General features: G+C 56.7%; 3 protein-coding genes across 4 annotated transcripts in view; 1 reads left to right on the top strand and 2 right to left on the bottom strand.

Moving 5' to 3' along the window:
- The window catches only part of LOC119702804 (C-type lectin domain family 2 member D-like), a 603,052-nt gene extending 589,815 nt beyond the window's left edge, over positions 1–13,237 (bottom strand). For both annotated transcript variants that reach the window (XM_038141430.1, XM_038141429.1), the window contains exon 1: positions 12,273–13,237. In XM_038141430.1, coding sequence (XP_037997358.1) covers positions 12,273–12,462 — 190 coding nt within the window. In that variant the 5' untranslated portion in view covers positions 12,463–13,237. The remainder of the gene's footprint in view (positions 1–12,272) is intronic.
- On the bottom strand, positions 9,150–11,347 carry LOC119702813 (C-type lectin domain family 2 member D-like). The gene is made up of 5 exons (XM_038141443.1): positions 11,011–11,347; positions 10,533–10,631; positions 10,249–10,430; positions 9,948–10,048; positions 9,150–9,857 (listed from the first exon to the last, which is right to left on the bottom strand). The coding sequence occupies exons 1-5, from the start codon at positions 11,330–11,332 to the stop codon at positions 9,743–9,745; spliced, it is 819 nt and encodes a 272-aa protein (XP_037997371.1). The 5' UTR covers positions 11,333–11,347; the 3' UTR covers positions 9,150–9,742.
- Positions 13,131–18,451, top strand: part of LOC119702545 (protein ecdysoneless homolog) — a 118,026-nt gene continuing 112,705 nt past the window's right edge. The window contains exons 1-4 of the mRNA XM_038140809.1: positions 13,131–13,179; positions 13,236–13,376; positions 13,844–13,961; positions 14,634–14,721. Coding sequence (XP_037996737.1) covers positions 13,131–13,179; positions 13,236–13,376; positions 13,844–13,961; positions 14,634–14,721 — 396 coding nt within the window. The remainder of the gene's footprint in view (positions 13,180–13,235; positions 13,377–13,843; positions 13,962–14,633; positions 14,722–18,451) is intronic.

Raw genomic sequence — 18,451 nt, 5'->3', positions numbered from 1 at the left:
CTCGCCTCTCCCTGCCCTGCCCAGCCCCGGCTGCCGCTGCCCCGGCCCCGCTGCCTCTCGGGCGCTGCTCCAGCTGTGCCTGCTCTGCAGCTGACAGGAATGGATTTGTAAATGGGGTTTTAAATATTTATAGCAAGTTCACACAGTCTTGTATATGTGTATGCAAATACTGAGATTGGGTGTGTTGACTTAGGAAAGCTCTGCAATTGAGATTCCATTGTTGAGAGAGAGATTGAATTAGAAATATGCCTTTATAAGTTTTAAAATATGGCTTCATATGAAGAGTCGCTATTTTAGAGAATTAGAACTATGGAAGATGCATTGTAATAGGACTGGGTGTGGTACAAATAGACGTGCTTGTTGTTCAAGTAATAGCAATATTGTGTGGTAACAGCTAATAGCTTGTAAAACAATTATGGTGTAAAAGATTGTATATATTATATAGAAATATAATATAATTTATATATATTATATAAAACATTTATGTGGTGTATTTATATTGTAATCAGGAAAGAAGTTTAGCTTCCAAGAGAATGGCACTGCATTTTCTGTGGCTTATGTTTCATTATTTACCGAGGGTGATAACAAAACAAGGTCTTTTACAACACTTCTCATTTATCTCATCTTTATAAAAACTAACAGCCAACAAAACAGTTCTTCCATTACAAAAAAAAAAAAAAAAAAACTGTCTTAGAAGCAGGTAATAAACCTCAAAATACTTTTTGTTCAGTGCTACTGCAAAGAAACAAGACCCTAAAGAATAAGTTTACCAAAAATACCCACTCAAGACTTCTGCCTACCTCACTAGCTCAACTCAAACAGAAACCAATATTCTCTCCTATTACACCACACCAAGCAAGCTTTAAAAAACATAATCGAGCACAAAATATCCAAGACACCCAAAGACATTTATAAAAGCTGTAAAGCTCTAATCAAATCGAATTCCTATAATATTTCAAACCAAAACTTTAAAATGTACTGTCTTAAGTACAAAAGCACTTTCCCACTATAAATAATGCTGCTGTGTTCACCTTCCCTCTGAGAGCCAGTTAAACTCATCTGTACAGTACTTTCACCACCACCCAAAGCCATACAACCACAAATGTATTCCCTCGGCACAAATGAGGTAGTAACTAAGTTATTTAAACAACCTGCAAAGCTTTCCGCTTCCCCAGCCTTGTCCGCAGCGCCCTCCGCGTCCCCAGCCGTGTCTCCGAGCCCCGCCTGCCCCTCGGTGCTGCCCAGAGGCAGCGAAACCCCGAGCGCAGCCCCGGTGCCCCGGCGCTCCCCGCTGCAGCCCCGCTGCCCGCCCAGCCCGGCCGGGATCTCGCAGCCCTGCCCTGCCCGGAGCGAGGGCAGCTCTGCCAGCGACAAGGAGCCGGGCTGCTCCGGGCACGCTGCAGAGCCCGAGCTCCGGCTGCCGGCAGAGAGAGGAACGCCGGGAAACCCGGGATTCGCAAACCCGTCCATGGGAAACGGAGCAGGACACAGACTCCAGCCAGAGGAAGAGTTTAACCCGCTCCGTCCCAGCGCCGCGAGCACGGAACGGGAACCGACTAACCGGGCTGGGATCCCACCGAAACTCAGGCAAGAGAAAGATTTCCCTTCCCCAGATAGAAAACTCCTTGCTGTGCCAGTCCGATAGAAGAAAAGTGATGCTGATCCTCGGTGGGAGCCTACGGCACGCTGGGATTTTGAGAAACTGAGAAAAGCTTTGAAAGACAGCAGCTCAAACTCCCCGTGTTTCAATAACGTGGGGAGAAGTAGATACGGTTCTTATCGCCTAACACCTTCAGACTGCCGTCAAATTTCATCTGCAATTTTAACAAACTCACCGTTTAATCAGTGGGACTTGGAAAGCGAAAGCATCTGCACAGATCCACAGAGAGCTCTGCCAGAAGTCCTGATGCCCAGCTAACAGCCAGTCAGTCAGCTAGAGAGCCTCCAAAGCATAAAGCGGAAGAGCAAGCCCAATCCCTTTCTAGAGCAGGAATAACAGATATCAAAACCGCAGCCAGAAAGTCTCTTTGGACTGTACAGCCCGCAAGAACCCACGAAAGCGCCGATTCTCTGACTCAACAAGCCAAAACGAAGCCTTCTCTTGCCTTTAGAGAGCGCTTGGCAGCAGCAGGTCCCAAGCAGAGTCCCAAGGAAGCAGCCCATCCTCACTGGATGAAAGCCTTGCCTTCGCTGCCACGAGCAGCCGGTGCCAAAGGGCTCTTGCAGCAGAGCAGCCCCCGGCAGCGCCGCGGATCCTCTCCGCTCGTGGCGAGCTCCGCACCCGCGGCACATCGCGACCATCCGAGCTCCTGCGCCGGGAACGACTTCCAAAGACCCCAGGCTCGCTGGGAAACAAATCCCAAAGAGCTGCTGAGGCTCAAAGCAAAACTACTGAAGAAACCCTCGCTGCTTCACAGGCAGAGCCACTACAGAGCCGTGTTCGAGCTGTGAGAAACCGAGTCTTTTAACAAAAGGCTGTTCTGAGGCAGAGAAAAACACAGAATCGCTGCTGCCCACGCTCAGTGCGGAGCAAAGAGGCGCTGCACCGATCGCTGCGCCCCAAACGCCCCTGTTCTGCCCAGGATGGGTGAGAGATCTCTGGCTGCCTTTCTGGAGAGCCCCGAGCCTTTGCTGCTGTGTTCTGTTGCCTGCCCCGGGGCAGCAGGAGAGACACAGAGCGCTTCTGCTGGCCCCGGGCACCTGGCCCGGCCCAGCCCAAGAATCCCTGCGGGAATTCACTCTTGAGAGCCCCTGGAGCAGCTTCCCCGGCCTGGGGACTTTTCCTCACCGCGGGGTTCCCGGACAGGAGCGGCGCCTCCGCCGCGTCGCTGCCCCGCTCCCCGCTCGCTCCGCCGCTCTCCTGGCTGGAGCCGCCGCTTTCCCACTGCTGTAAAGGACAGAGCGGCCCAAAGCCCTCCCGCACCGACGGCTCCCACAGTCTGAGCAGCAGCGGCCGTGCCCGCTGTGTCTGCCCGGGAGCGGAGCGCTGCCGCCCGGCTCCCCGTTCGTGTCGCTGCGGAGCGGCGGCGGCGGAGCTCGGAGCGGCTCCAGCCCCGTGCGAGCGCGGCCGGAGCTGCCCCGGCTCGGGGCTCGCTGCGGGCGGAGGGGCCGCGCTGAGGGGCGGGGGGTTCTGAGAGAAAGGAGCTTCTGCACGCTGGGCAGCGCCAGCTTCCCCTCTCAGCGCAGCCCAGGGCTGTCCTTCCTCAGCTGCACCCTGTGCCTTGCACTGCCTCTCAGGGTCACCTCAGTGCCTGTCCATCCCCAGAGCCAGCGCTGGGCTGGGGCTGCAAAGGAAACGTCTCTGCAATCCATCCTGCCACCCATGCTGCCTGCAGGGAGTGCAGTGCCCTCATCACACAACAAGCTCAAATGTGTCCATGCTTACCTTAAAAACAGATCCAGCTGTCCTATTGTCAGAGGGTCAAATTTCCAAGGCAAAGAGGCTTGAAGAGAGCTTTGAGGCAGAAAACATCTGGGTTTGTTGGCCATTTTCCAACCAGGTCCAGCCAGGGCCCGGCCAGAGCCCAGACCCTCACTGGGAGGGTCTCCCTCACACACCCTAAAAGCAAGTCTGTCAGGAACAGCAGCTGTGAGATGCCCCAAGCACAGCAAACTGCTGGAGTGCTCCTGTGGGAATTCCTGGGCTGTGTTTGATTGCCACAGAGCAGAAGCAGCCTTGCCCTCAGCAGCTCACAGCCCTGTCCCACAAGGATGTGCCACAAAAGGGGCGGCAAAGAGCACAGGAGCCTCAGCTCAGGAGAGGCTTTGGACAGAGCCCAGGGATCTCATCCTGGAGCTCTGAAACCACAGGAAACCATGAGCCAGCCCTGGGCCAAGGCCCAGCAGCCCTGCTGGAACAACAGAAGGGACTCCAGGCTGAGCAGGCAGTGCAGGGAAGGGCTGCAGACAGCCTGTTCAAAGAGATGCACCTGCAGCTGGAGAGCAGAACAGACAGAGCCCACAGGGACACGTGTCTTGTAGACAGTCACACAAAGACATGCCAAAGATTGTGAAAAGCCAGTTATAAACAAGGCAATGACACCTTATGAACAATGCCTGTTCTAAAAATCAGTGAATCCCCGTGATGGGAGCAATGGATCAGCAGGAACCGCCTCAGGAATTTGGGACAATATTCTTGCAGCATTCATGTGTCCACAGCAGTGAAACTCTGAACAGCTCCAGTGGGTAACAGCATCCTGCAGAACAAGCAGCCACTGTCCTGTGTTAGCTGTGGGAGATAAAACAGAAGAGATCCCAGTGACTGATCCTGTTGGGCAGTGCAGCTCTGACACCTGTGGGAGCTGGGAGAGGATCGAGGGCTCAGCAAACTGTGTCTGCTTCTGTCCAACAGCAGGTGTTTATCAGTGCTTCATCGCTGCTGCTTCAGTTGGACCTGTCTTATCTCTAGAAGAAAATAACTACATCTTGCAATGTAAACAAACATATTTAAACAAAATTAACTCAGGACTTCAAGTTAATTGCAGTGTAATTCAATGTCACCTCAGCAGAATTAGAGAGAACTTAAAGTTTCATCTTTAATACTGAATAAATACTGATCTCTATAAAACTGGAATGGAACATGAAAAGGCTTAAAGTGAAGAAGACTGAAACTTGACCTCGTTCAAGCTCAGCAACGCTCAAACCTGACAGAAACCCACCTCAACATAAATGACTCTTAACAAAATCAACTCAATAAGAGTCATAAAACATAGTTTAACATTACTCAGAGCTAGCTTTGCTTAATCTTACCAACACTAAAATCATGGTCAAATAGAACTAAACCAACAATCAATATCCTTAAAAGTTCTGGGAACTACAAAATGTAACTTATTCTGATGCTGTTAAATGCAAAAGGCACTGAAATCGTGGTTGAAATAACGGCCTGACTGATTTACTGGAGGGATTATAAAAGTGTGACAAGTACCTTGACCCTATGTAATTTATACTGAGAAAAACTCACGGTAGCCACAAATTTCAGGGAACCATAAATTTACTAAGACCTTTTAAAGAGCAACTGTACCAAAACAATCAAACCAGGAGCTTCTTGAGATGGTATTTAGTGTAATACAATGTGGTAATTGTTATCAGCATTTCTGGTAAAGAAATTAGATTGTGGTGTGCTGCAAATAATAACAATAATAAGAAGGCACTACGTTTAACCGCTTTGAATCTCTCCAGTAACAATTCTCAGAGGAATCAGGGTTCATGAAAAACACAAGAAAAACATTGGAACACTTTAAAGACCATTTCCATGCTTTTTTACGGCATTCTAGCACACGGAGCGTGCGGTTTCAGTGAGCAGGGGCAGGCAGAGCCCTTCGGGCAGATGCCCCGGGGGGCAGGGAGGTGGCCCGGGGGCCCACCGCTCTCAGAGCCAGCCCGAAAGGGACACAGCTTATTCTGGGCTGGACTGCAAATGGGGATACGAGAGTCAGAAAGTCACTCAGGACACTCCTGTACCCCCTGAAATAAAACTATCAATGTTAACAAAGTCCCACAGAAATTACCAAAAATATGAACTCATTGATAACAATAAAACCTAGAAAACGTTCCCTCAAAATATAAAAATAGCCCATATTACATCAAACAAGTCACTAAAATAACACCTAATATTGAAAAAACTATCAAAAAATAATTAAAAAGTCTACCCATCGTCATAAAAAAACTATAATAACAATTTTATACCCAAAAAACATGCAAAACAAGTTATATCAAATTTGTTTTTCCCTCAACTCATCTCAAATGTAACATTAAAACAAATAAACCAGAGTGTTAATTAAACAAAAAATCAGTACTACTTATATTATTGTTAATAATATAATAACAAATATTAATACTATTAAACATATTATCTTATAAAAAAGAACCACCATTGATTTTCTCTTACTAGCACATAGACATAATTATTAAAAAACTGAAAAGATTATATCACATAAACTTATCAAACCACCCTGTCCATCCACAAACATCTCCAGAAATGAAAAAGTTAACAAATTAAATTAAAATAAACCATAAATCCTAATTAAAGAATTTATTAAAAAAAACCCTTTATACCTTAACTGAAAAAAAGTTTACAAAATAAATTTCCAAATATTACTTACGTTCACTGTATACAACAAATAATAAATAAGACCATCGAAAAAGTTTCTACAGCACAAAAAAAAAAAAGAAAGATGTGAGAAATGGATTTGTAAAGAATTCTCAAAACCTGCCAAAGCTCACCCAGCCCTGCACCTCTGTTTGCAGGCACTGAGATAGGGCGTGCTGGCTTAGGAACGCCACGGAGCAGAGATGACATTGCTGAGAGAGAGATTGTTTGAACGAGTTTCAAAATGCGGCCCTGCAAAAAGACCAGGTACTGTAGAGAATTGGAGCCGTGAAAGATGCACTGAAACAGAGCCTCGTGAGGTACAAACGGGTGACTGGCGTTAGATGTAACAGTAGTGCTGTGTGGCAAAAGTTTTCAGCTAAGAGGCTGAAAAACATTTCTAAGATATTGTAACCAGGAAAGAAGCTAGCTTTTACCAGAATAACATTGACTCTTCCATCTCCCAGCTCGCACTCTTCATCGACACTGATAATAAATCAAATCCTTTAAAACACCTCCATGTTACCCTGTCAATGCAGAATTTAAAAACCCCAGCGAGTATCCCCTGCCGTGCCTGTGGAGACACCTCTGTGTCCCGGCGCGCTGCTCCAGAGCCCTGCTGGGCCCGGCCCGGCCCGGCCTTTGGCAGCGCGGCCTCTGCGGCCTCCCCTGGGGCCGGGCCGAGCCGCCAGCGCCGCGGGGAGGAGCGACGGAGGGAGCTCGCTTTGGGCTCACTGGACGATGGACGCGCTGGCCCGGAGCCCGAGCGGTCGGGAGAGAGCCTGGGCGGGATGCAAGGCAGTAAAGGATGATTTGCCAGGGCCCATGAGTCACAGCGGGTCAGCCAGCCCCGCGGGGACGGGACTTTGTTAGACTTGCTGTTTCTAAATAGGGGCAGACTGCTGGACTGCTTGGGCTCCAGCAGGCCTTTGGCACTGTGTGCCACAGCTCACTGCTGGAAAAGCTGCAGCCCAGGGCTGGGACAGGAGCACTCTGTGCTGGGCTCAGCCCTGGCTGCATGGCCGGGCCAGAGAGTGCTGGTGAGGGTGCTGCAGCCAGCTGGGGCCAGGCACCAGGGCTGTCCCTCAGGCTCTCTGCCGGGGCCAGCCCTGTGCCCACCTGGGCCCACGGATTTATGAACATCCAAGCAGCTCAGCAGTTCTCTGACTGCCTCCTCCTGGATCACCGGGGGCCCATTCTGCTCCCTGACACCATCCCCCAGCCCAGGAGGACACTTGGCCTGAGGACAAGCCCTCTTCCCACTGAAGGCTGAGGCAAAGAAGGCGTTGAGCACCTCTGCCTTCTCCTCATCTGCAGTTACTGAGTTCCCTCTTGCATCCAAAAGGGAACAAAAGCTGCTCTTACCCTTCCTTTTACCATTATTTGTAAAAACATTTTTGAGTGTCCTTTACAAAAGTTGCCAATTTAAGTTCAAAGTAAGCTTTGGCCTCCCCAGTTTTTCTTTCCTACATATCCTAGCAACCCCCTTAAAAACTTCCTGGGTGACCTGACCCTCCTTCCAAAGATGGTACATCCTCCTTTTCTTCCTGAATTCCTTCCAAACGTCATTGCCCACCCGGGCTGGATGTCTGCCTTGCTGACTCATCTTTGGGCACACAGGGACCATCTGTTAATGTGCCCTCAAGGTCTCTGTTTTGCAGCGTGCCCACCTTTCCTGGACTCCTTTGTTTTCAAGGGCTGCTTCCCAAGGAACTTTGTGAATAAGTCTGCTCAAAAGGCTACTGTCTGTCTGCTCTCTGTTCGCTGCACTCTCTCAGGGCCTCTTATAATCGGCCGCTACTCAGTGAATGAGGAAGCACAACGCCGGTCCTGCCTGACTGACAGACCCTTAATACAGCTGGTTTTTGTCACACAATGGAAGTGTTTACTACTGGTGCAGCATTTTTAGAATATTTCATACCAATCTCTGAATTTTATTCCCTTCACATCTCCCAGCCTTTCCCATGACAGTTTTTACCCAGCACTGAGCCCTGACAGTGCCTCAGGGCAGCTCTTTTAATGTTACCAGGTGGAGGAGAGCAGGTGGGGCAGCTTTTTATTCTGGTTATTTTATTCTCTCACTCTTATTGCAGCAGCACCTCCCTGTGCCTCGGGGCAGCTCCTTCAGAGACCCGGGGCCGTGTCCAGAGGCGCTGCTGCAGCCAGGGGAGGGGCAGGGCAAGACACATCACAACGCTGGCAGTGCTCAGGGTCTGTCAGCTTTGCAGGTCAGGCAGATCAAATGAATCCCAATTGTCAGCGATTTCCACCTCCTGCTATTTCTGCCCTCTTTTCCTGCAGGGATTTGACAGCTCTTGGTTTCCTCCCACAGAGCTGGAAAGCAAAATGCCCGCCTGCCCCATGGCCATCCCCGCTGCCTTCCACCGCTCCAGCCTTGTCCCTCTTTCTCTGCCCTTTCCTTGGCACCACTTTCTCCCTGCTCCTCTCCCTGGCAGCCGGCAGCAAAGACATTTCCCCCGCTGGCAGCAGCTGCCTCCTCTCCCTCGCTCCCATTTTGCCCACTCGGAGCTCCTGGAGCCGCCTGCCCGCGGAGCCGGAGCCGCCGTGGGGCCGGGAATGGTGCAGGGAATGATGGCAGGGATTCTTGGGCTGGGCCGGGCCAGGTGCCCGGGGCCAGCAGAAGCGCTCTGTGCCTCTCCTGCTGCCCCGGGGCAGGCAACAGAACACAGCAGCAAAGGCTCGGGGCTCTCCAGAAAGGCAGCCAGAGATCTCTCACCCATCCTGGGCAGAACAGGCCCCGACTGGGAAAATGAAATTTCATTGAATTTATTATCAAACAAATCAGAGCAAGGCAATGAGATGTACACCAAACCCTAAAAATGCACCTTCCCCACACTCTTCTCTCCTTCCTGGGCTTCACTTTGTCCCCAGTTCCCTCGCTCCCTCCTCCCCACACAGTGGCATGGAGAGATGGGGTTGTTTCCTTGGAAAGAGAGGGATCTGCTAAGGAAGGCAGGAGCCTCCCTTGTAGTGGAAAATGTAAACCCCTTGCCTCTGAGTTATTATAATTCCGAAATTAAGGGGCTCTAAGGCAAAGATGTGAGAATACAATAAAACTTGTTTTCAAGTATGTACAAAAGCAAACAAACAAAGCAAACAAGCACCACCAAGCAGAGCATTAACCCCAAACAGAACACAAATGCAGTCCGCAGCGAATTCCCTGCCCCAAGCAGCCGCTCTGACTGTCCTCCTCCAAAGCTGAGAGAGAGAAAGACAGAGCCAGCAGCTGACAGAGCCTTCTTCACAGGCAGGTGCCTGATGCCAGAAGTGGGACTCCTGCTCAGCACGTGTCAGCTGCTCCTCTTCCTCTTCAAGAAAAGTGCAGAAGTGTCACACTCAGGGCTCTTCGGGATAATTTCCAAGAGGCCAGGGCGATTTGGATTTCCCACTGGAGCTGGTTGTGCCATGAGGGCACTGCACTCCCTGCAGGCAGCATGGGTGGCAGGATGGATTGCAGAGACGTTTCCTTTGCAGCCCCAGCCCAGCGCTGGCTCTGGGGACGGACAGGCACTGAGGTGACCCTGAGAGGCAGTGCAAGGCACAGGGTGCAGCTGAGGAAGGACAGCCCTGGGCTGGGCTGACAGGGGAAGCTGGCACTGCCCAGCGTGGAGAAGGTCCTTTCTGCAGCCCCCGTCACAGGGGAGCTTGGGCCTTGCTGCAGAGATACGGCCGCGGATTGGAGCAGTTCCCACTCCTGAATCTCTCGTCAGCCAGGAACACGCAGTCGGAATTGCCGAGGACAGGAACCCTGCAGGGAGGAGCAGAGGCAGCGCTGGCTGCCAGGGCAACACCTTGTGCCCCTGTCCGGCCAGGCCCTGCCCGGCTCCCCGGCACTCACCGGGAGCTGTAGCTGCTGCCGTCCCCCCAGTGCAGGCGCTGGCCCCGTCTGCGCAGCCCGAGCCAGTAATCGCCGTTCCCGCGGAGGCGGAAGAGCAAATCCTGCCCGGGAGAGAGGAGTGGCAGCTGCCCCGGCCCCTCGGGGGGACACGTGCCCGGGGCTGCCCCCGCACGCCGGGGCTCCTTCCCTGCAAGGCCCCGGCCCGGGGCTGCACCCCCAGCCCTACGAGCCCCGAGCCCGGCCCAGGAGCACCCCCAGGCTGCCCTCAGCCAGCCCGCACCGCCCGCAGCCCCTCACTCACCATGGCCCCCTCATCCTTGGCAATGGCCAGGGAGGCGTTCAGCTTGGAGCAGTGTTCCTGACCCTGCTCCCAGGTGCCGTAATCCCTTGAGAAGTAGTAGCAGACCCCCTTGTGCCCAATCCAGTCAATGGGACAGCCCAGAACACACTGTGGAGTGGCAGCTGTCACTGGAGCCTGCGGAGCTGCAGGGGCAAGAGGAGAAGGTCTGAGCATTGCCCTGTGCAGGGAGCAGGGAGCCCGCTCTGCCCCGAGGGGCTGGGCCCAGGCTGCTGCCCCTGCCTTACCTGCCAGCACAGCCAAGGCCACCAGCAGAGCCAGCAGCAGCAGCAGGAGCAGCAGGATCAGCAGCGCCGTGCCCTCGGGATGGCGCCTGAGCCGTTCACCTGGAGCAGGAAAGAGCTGCTGGCTGCCAGAAGCAGAGCCGGCCCTGCAATCTGCTCAGCCCCTGCCCAGGGAGCACAGCAGGGAGCCCTCAGCCAGTGTGGCCCTCGCTCAGCTGGCAGCCAGAGAGCCCAGAGCCTGGGCACGGCCAGGGACACAGCTCTGGCCACAGCCAGGGACACAGCTGTGGGCACAGGCTGCAGCAGGAGAGCTGCACAGCCTTGGGGGCAGCTGGGGCTCTTGCTGCCAGCCACTGATGGGGCCCAGCAGAGCACCAGGCCTCGTCCACACCTCGGGAAACAGCCACACACCTGCCAGCCCTGGCCTTGGGAGGGGACACTGGGCCCTCCCTAGAGGCCACAGGGGTGGCTCTGCACTCACCCAGGAATCTTCTGAGGTCCCTTTTGTGTTTGTTGCCGGTTGCTGATGTGCCCTGGGCAGCCAGGGGCTCCCTCACACTCCCATCCCTGGTGCAGAATCCACTCTCCACATCTTCACTCACTGCACGCTCACAAGGGGCATCCCCCTGCTTGTGCCGAGTGGCTTCTTGTGCCCCAGGCAAGTGCGGAACCCCGGCTGCCGGTCTGTCCTGGAGGTGCTGGGGCTCCTTCCCAACTCCAGGAGTGGAGCAGCATTCACTCTCCTCCAGCTCACAGCCGGCATCTTTTGGACTGGAACAATTAGCACCTTGCTCTGGAGACATCAGGAGTGCTGGCAAAGCCTTTGGGAGCTCGGCCTCGGGAGCAGCTTTACAACGGCGCTGGTGGCACCCTGCAAGGGACACGATGAGCGGTCAGTGCTGGTGCCGGCCCTGCGGGAGCCCGAGGCTCGGCAGGGCGGTGGCAGCTCCGGCTGCGCTGTCCCCGCTGCCCAGAGTTGCGGCAGCAGCAGCGGCGGAGCCAAGCGCAGCCTCCGGGAGCTCGGCGGTGCCCGCAGCCCCGGCCCCTGGGGCTCTGCAGCCGCTGCAGCCCCCAGCTCCGTGCCGGGACAGGCGCTGACAGCGCCTGCGAGCTGCCGCCTGCTGCTGGCCCAGGGCAGCTGCGGCTCGGAGTCCGCCTGCCCAGGGCCGAGAAGCAGCAGCCCCGGGCTGCTGACCATCGTGCCCCGCATTCCCTGCCCCGCCGCCTTGCAGCGCGGCCACCCCGGGCGCCGGCACGGCCGCTGGGGCTCCCTGCCTGCGAACGCGGGGCGCCTCCTGGCACAGAGGGCAGAGAAGCCTCGGCCCCGGAGCCCGCAGGATGCGGCGCTTGCTGCCCGCGCTCGGCGCCTGCAGCGCTTTGGGCTCCGAGGCGCGTTCAGGTTCGTGCCGTGCCAGCCCCGAGCCGGGCACGGACACCTCCCGCCCGCCCGAGCAGCGGCCCCGAGCCCGCTGCCGCACGGCCGGGAAGTGTCCCGGGCACGGAGCAGCCGCCTCCGTCCCAGCGAGAGCAGCCGGCGGGAGCCATCGCTGCCGCGGCACCGGCTCGGCCCCGGCCATCCGGGCACGGGGGATACCGCGGGCAGCCGCTGCCTCGGCGGCCTCAGCGCAGGGGGGACACGGGGGCACCGGCACAAGGAACTCGCCAGAGCCCCCCCGCCCCTCACCGCGGCCCCTCCGCCCGCAGCGAGCCCCGAGCTGGGGCAGCACCGACCGCGGGTCCCACCTGGGCTGGAGCCGCCTCCGAGCTCCGCCGCCGCCTCGCCGGGCTCCGGGTGCCGCCGCCGCTCCGCAATGACACGAACACGCCGCCCGCCACGGCCGCTCCGGTCGCGGGCAGATACACGTGGCGCCGCCGCTGCCGCCCGAGGTTTGAACCCTCCTGGCGTGTCTCGGCTTCCGGCCGAATCGATCATTCAGCGGGCGCGAGCGCAGCCGATCGCGGCTCGGTGGCTCCGCAGTTTTGGTCCCCGGTTCCGCCGTGGTCCCCTCTCCCCGGCTCTCCCCGCTATCTTCTCCGAGATCGGTTCCTTCACCGTTCTGGCGCCTCGCGTCGCTGCCAGCCCGGACTGCGGGATGTGAGCCCAAGCCCCTTTCGCTCGGCTGAGCGCAATGGAAACCCACTCTTGGTGTCAGAACTGCACACGCGGGGCAGCCCCGGCTCATCCCGAGCCTTGTGCTTTGGTCGCAGCCCGGTTTTCCCCGCACGGCGCCGTCCCTCGCTGCCGCCTGCGCTTTCCCCGCACCCGGGGGCTCGGCTTTGCCGGCGCGGCACGGCGGCTCCGCTTGCCCCCGGGCGACCTCACTGCCCATCTCTGGCTCCCCGAGCTGGGGCGAGGCGAACAGCCCGGCATCTGCCGGAAGGTGTCTGAGTGCCCCTGATTATTGAAACCTCACGCACCGTGTTTTAGAAGTCCTTAAAAAGGTGTTGAAGTGCTTTCTCAAAGGCTGGCACTGAATTCTACCGCCGCCGGCACCGGCCTGTGGTCGCTGCCCGTGCACACGCAGCGCTCCCGGCACAGAGCGCGGCGCCGCCGCCGCCATCGCGCCGCTCCTCCCCGGGGCGGAGCGCGGCCCCGGCGCGATGGAGGCGCTGCGGCGGCCGGCGCTGCCCGAGGACGCGCTGCGCTCCCGCCTGTCGGCGGCGGCGGGCCCGGGCGGCGAGGCGCTGCTGCGGCGCTGCGCTGAGCTGGCCCTGGGCCGCTCCGCCCCGCTCCTGGCCGCCTGCGTGTGGCAGCGGCAGCCGCTCCGCCTGCGCTCCGTGCCGCGCCGCGGGGAGCCGGGAACGGGCCGGGAGGCGCGGCGGGAGGAGCGCCCGGAGCGGGGCACGGTGAGGGGACCCGGCGGCCGGGAACCGGGAGCGTGTGAGGGGACCCGGCGGCCGGGAACCGACGGCGTGTGAGGGGGACGCTGCGGGCTGGAACCGGAAGCCCGTGAGAGAAAACCGAGGGCGTGTGGGGGGATCCGGCGGCCTGGAACCAGGGACGTATGGGGGGGATCCGTCGCGCTCGAACCGGGAGCGTGTGAGGGGAGCCGGGGCGTGTGAGGGGAGCCGGGGCGTGTGAGGGGCACCCGGCGGCTCCGCAGACTCTCGGTGTCACAGCACGGGTTCAGCCAGGGAGGCATCTGGTGCCCCCTCCCTGCTGCAGCGGGGCCATCCCCGAGCACAGCACACAGGATTGTGGCAGCAGCAGGGTCTGGGATATCCGCAGGGAGGGAGACTCCGCAGCCCGTGCGGACAATCTGTTCCTGTGCATGGCGCTGCTGAGCCGCCTCTCCTCTCTCTGCCCCGTCCAGGCGACACCCCGGCGCACTTGGGCGGCACCACGGTGTTCGGGGATAACGTGGAGGATGAGTGGTTCATCGTGTATCTGCTCCGGGAGATCAGCAGGGAGTTCCCGGGGCTGGCAGCCAGGTGAGGCGGGTCCTGCTGAGCTGCTTTGCTGGGAGGGCTGCCGAGGGGCAGTGCCTGGGCTCTGAAGGTCCTGTCTTAACATTGCCCGTCCTTGGAGGTGTTTCCCCATGCCGTACACCTGGGAAGTGTCCAAGGGCAGGTTGGATGGGGCTTGGAGCAGCCTGGACTAGTGGAAGGTTTGCCTGGCTGTGGCAGGGGGTTGGAACCAGGTGTTGATCTTTAAGTTCCCATCTAACCGTAGACTTTCTGTGGGTGTCGCTCTTGCGCCGAGAGTAACACAGGAACAGACAGGAGGCAATCTTGTAGAATAGAACAAGAAGGCTTTATTCGAGAGAACCGCGTGGTTTTAGAGAGTGTTACAATAGATTCTACTGGTTGGCTAACTAACAAAAACATCTTCCTCACGCACTGTCCTTGAGAAGGAGAAAAATAAGAAGTAGAAAAATACCACCTGCAAATTATTTATACTTAACAAGTTATTATGTTCTTACAACTCACTAAAAATTCCCACAAGCCGCTGTGAGAAACGCTCACTGTTTCTCTCTCTCTGTCCTGTGGCATCCACAGATGGTTTATGAACATTAAAAAAACTCCACCAGACACGGATTCAGAAGTGTGCTGTTGTGCTCTGCAAGGCTTTTCCTGCTAAGAAACCAATTTCTCCTTGGCCAGCATTGATGACAACGCTGGAGAGTTTCTCTTGATAGAAGCAGCTGATTTTCTCCCCAAGTGGCTGAATCCTGAGAACAGTGAAAACAGGGTGAGTAAAACTTGTGTACACTTGGCAAGGGGGCCACAGTGGGCTTTCATGTAGCAGCTGGAGTTTTCTCTTGCACCTCCAGCCAAGGTGTCTGACTGCCTCTGAAAACCCAGAGTGCTGCCTGTCCCTTGCTGTTGCTCCCTTCAGGAGCACTCCTGTATCCACCCGAACTTTCAAGCTCTGCTAGAACCACTTGGATTTGTGTTTGTTACCATATTGTGGAGTGTTTAGGGCAGAGGATTTGCTGCCCTCAGAGCAGGGAATGCTCAGGGCTGGAGTGTGTCTGTCTCTGTAAGGACACAGGCTTTGTCTGGTACAGGTGAAATAATGAGCAGACACCTTCACCTGGATATGGATGGCTGCTAATGGCAGTGGATTGAAATGGAGATCATTCATTTGGTTATTTTTCCCCTACTCTGAGATTCTTCAAAGGGCTGGAACACAGCACCAGAATCGATTGCAAGTGTGTACCTGGAGTGTCAGGCTCGTATTTCCCTTCTGTTTGAGGGAGCAGACAGAGTGAGGGAGTTGAGAACATTGCACTCAGGGCTTTTCTTAGCATCAGGAACCAGCAGAGGTCGCCTGTGGCCCCTGAAATAATGCTTGTTAATCCCGGGATGCTCTGAAGCAGTTCAGTTATGCTGGTTCCCCAGAGGCACTTCTCTGCTTGAAGAGAAACGGGGTATTATTGTTGTTAAGGAAACAAGATGTGTTTGATGAAACTTGTTGCAGTTCAAATGGGGATTTTTCCTGGTGGGATCGTGCTCTCTGCCTGCGGAGCTTCCGGAACCCGGGCTGGCTCTGTGCGCTCCTGCAGCCACAGCAGGGGTGGGGAACAGCTGGGCACTGGGGTTTGCCCAGAGCTGCACCCAAAGAGCTGCCAGCTCTGCAGTGCACGCTGCTACAGCCACGGCAGGGAGCGGGCGAAGGAGGAAGCAGGAGGCTCTTTGTCTTGAGCTTCCACGGGGAAAGGGTATTCCAGGTGGAGGGAGCAGGACAGAAGGAGCCCCTGGCCCTCGATTGCAGGGGTTTTGTTCAGGTACAGGCCAGGGCTGGAGACAAACAGCTCAAAAGCAGGGAATGCTCAGGGGAGGAGTGAGGGGATCACATCACATGGGCCAGTGGGGCATGGTGGATTAGGGGAGAGCCAAGGGGGTGTTTCAATGGGGGATTGGCCCGGGGGTGAGGGGCAGGGAACGTTCAGGAAAGAGGGGCAGGGTTGCCTTGGCAGGCAGGGAAGGGACTAGAACAAAGGGAGGGGAGTAGCTCGAGGGACAGCTTTAAGGGAGGGTAGAGCTTTGGGAAAACCCAGCTTGGGGAAAATGTGGGGGGATAACAGAATGAATGAACCGTATAGCAGTAACTTAATGGAATAAACACAAAGCACAAGATTCAGGCTTACTATAATTACCAGGATGCTCCTTCCCAGCCTTGCTGTGCATGGGTGTCCCACTGGCCAGCTTCCAGCCACCTGGAAGCTCCCCAGTGAGCCAGGGCTGTTGGTAAATGATGGAGAGCGGCTTCCCAAGCTCATCTGCCAGCTCCCTCATCCCCCTGGGCTGGATCCCACCTGGGCCCACAGGTTTATGAACATCCAAGCAGCTCAGCAGTTCTCTGACTGCCTCCTCCTGGATCACAGGGGGCCCATTCTGCTCCCTGACACCATCCCCCAGCCCAGGAGGACACTTGGCCTGAGGACAAGCCCTGTTTCCACCTGAAGGCTGAGGCAAAGAAGGCCTTGAGCACCTCTGCCTTCTCCTCATCTGCAGTTACTGAGATCCCTCCTACATCCAATGTGGAACAAAGGTTGATCTTACTCTTCCTTTTACCATTGATATATTTGTAACAAGGTATTTTTGATTGTCCTTTACAGAAGTTGCCAATTTAAGTTCAAACTGAGCTTTGGCCTCTCTAATTTTTTTCCTACATACCATAGCAACCCCTTAAATACTTCCTGAGAGACCTGACCCTCCTTCCAAAGCTGATACATCCTCCTTTTATTCCTGAGTTCCTTCAAACCCTCATTGCCCATCCAGGCTGGACGTTTGCCTTGTCAACTCATCTCTGGGCACACAGGGACAGTCTGTTCCTGTGCCCTCAAGGTCTCTGTTTTGCAGCGTGCCCACCTTTCCTGAACTCCTTTGTTTTTAAGGGCTGCTTCCCAAGGAACTTTCTCAATAAGTTTCCTCAAAAGGCCAAAGTCTACCCTCTGGAAGTCTAATGTAAAAACTTTTTTGATGTTCCCCCTGATTTCACCAAATATCAAGAACACTGTAATTTCACGATCACCGTGTCCCAGGAGGGCCCCATCCAGCACATCTCCCACCAGCCCATCTCTATTTACAGTCAACAGGTGCAACAAAGTCCCTCCCTTGGAAGGCTCACTCACCAGCTGTGACTCCTGTGCCCTGCAAACACCCCCGGAAAGTCCTTGGGTCTCCAGCAGGTTCCTCCCCGCCTGCTCGCACGCCCTGCCAGCATTCCCCGAGCACAGAGGCTCCAACCCCAGCTCGCTGCCTCGCCCCCCGCGCTGCAGCGCCCCTGCTGCTTCGCGCACTCTCATTTATCAAAAGGGCCAAACCCGCCCGCACCGACTGCGGGAGCGAACTGCGGCAGCAGGGCCGGAGCCCGCCGGCTCAGCCCGGAGCGGAGCGGCGGCGCGTTCGTCACATTCGGGTCGGCGGCGGAGCTCGGAGGCGTCACCAGCACAGGAGGGACCCGCGGTCGCTGCTGCCCCAGCTCGGGGCTCGCTGCGGGCGCAGAACCTCTGCTAGGGCGGGAGGTGGCCCTGCTCGGCTCAGGATACGAACACGTACGCTTTAAGCGGAACCGAGAGCACTTCACGGGCGGCAAGCGCCGCATCCTGCGGGCTCCGGGGCCGAGGCTTCTCTGCCCTCTGTGCCAGGAGGCGCCCCGCGTTCGCAGGCAGGGAGCCCCAGCGGCCGTGCCGGCGCCCGGGGTGGCCGCGCTGCAAGGCGGCGGGGCAGGGAATGCGGGGCACGATGGTCAGCAGCCCGGGGCTGCTGCTTCTCGGCCCTGGGCAGGCGGACTCCGAGCCGCAGCTGCCCTGGGCCAGCAGCAGGCGGCAGCTCGCAGGCGCTGTCAGCGCCTGTCCCGGCACGGAGCTGGGGGCTGCAGCGGCTGCAGAGCCCCAGGGGCCGGGGCTGCGGGCACCGCCGAGCTCCCGGAGGCTGCGCTTGGCTCCGCCGCTGCTGCTGCCGCAACTCTGGGCAGCGGGGACAGCGCAGCCGGAGCTGCCACCGCCCTGCCGAGCCTCGGGCTCCCGCAGGGCCGGCACCAGCACTGACCGCTCACCGTGTCCCTTGCAGGGTGCCACCAGCGCCGCTGTAAAGCTGCTCCCGAGGCCGAGCTCCCAAAGGCTTTGCTGGCGCTCCTGATGTCTCCAGACCGAGGTGCTGTTTGTTCCAGTCCAAAAGATGCCGGCTGTGTTCTGCAGGAGAGTGAATTTTGTTCCATTCATGGAGTTGGGAAGAAGCTCCTGCATCTCCAGGAGGACCAGCAGCCGGGGTTCCGCACTTGCCTGAGGCACAAGAAGCCACTCGGCACAAGCAGGGGGATGCCTCTTGTGAGCGTGCAGTTAGTGAAGATGTGGAGAGTGGATTCTGCACCAGGGATGGGAGTGTGAGGGAGCCCCTGGCTGCCCACGGCACATCAGCAACCGGCAACAAACACAAAAGGAAGCTCAGCAGATTCCTGGGTGAGTGCAGGG

The sequence above is a fragment of the Motacilla alba genome, chromosome 6, assembly GCF_015832195.1.
Source record: "Motacilla alba alba isolate MOTALB_02 chromosome 6, Motacilla_alba_V1.0_pri, whole genome shotgun sequence".
Classification (NCBI taxonomy): domain Eukaryota; kingdom Metazoa; phylum Chordata; class Aves; order Passeriformes; family Motacillidae; genus Motacilla; species Motacilla alba.
The sequence above is the reverse complement of the archived record's forward strand: the minus strand, read 5'-3'. Positions and strand labels throughout refer to the sequence as shown.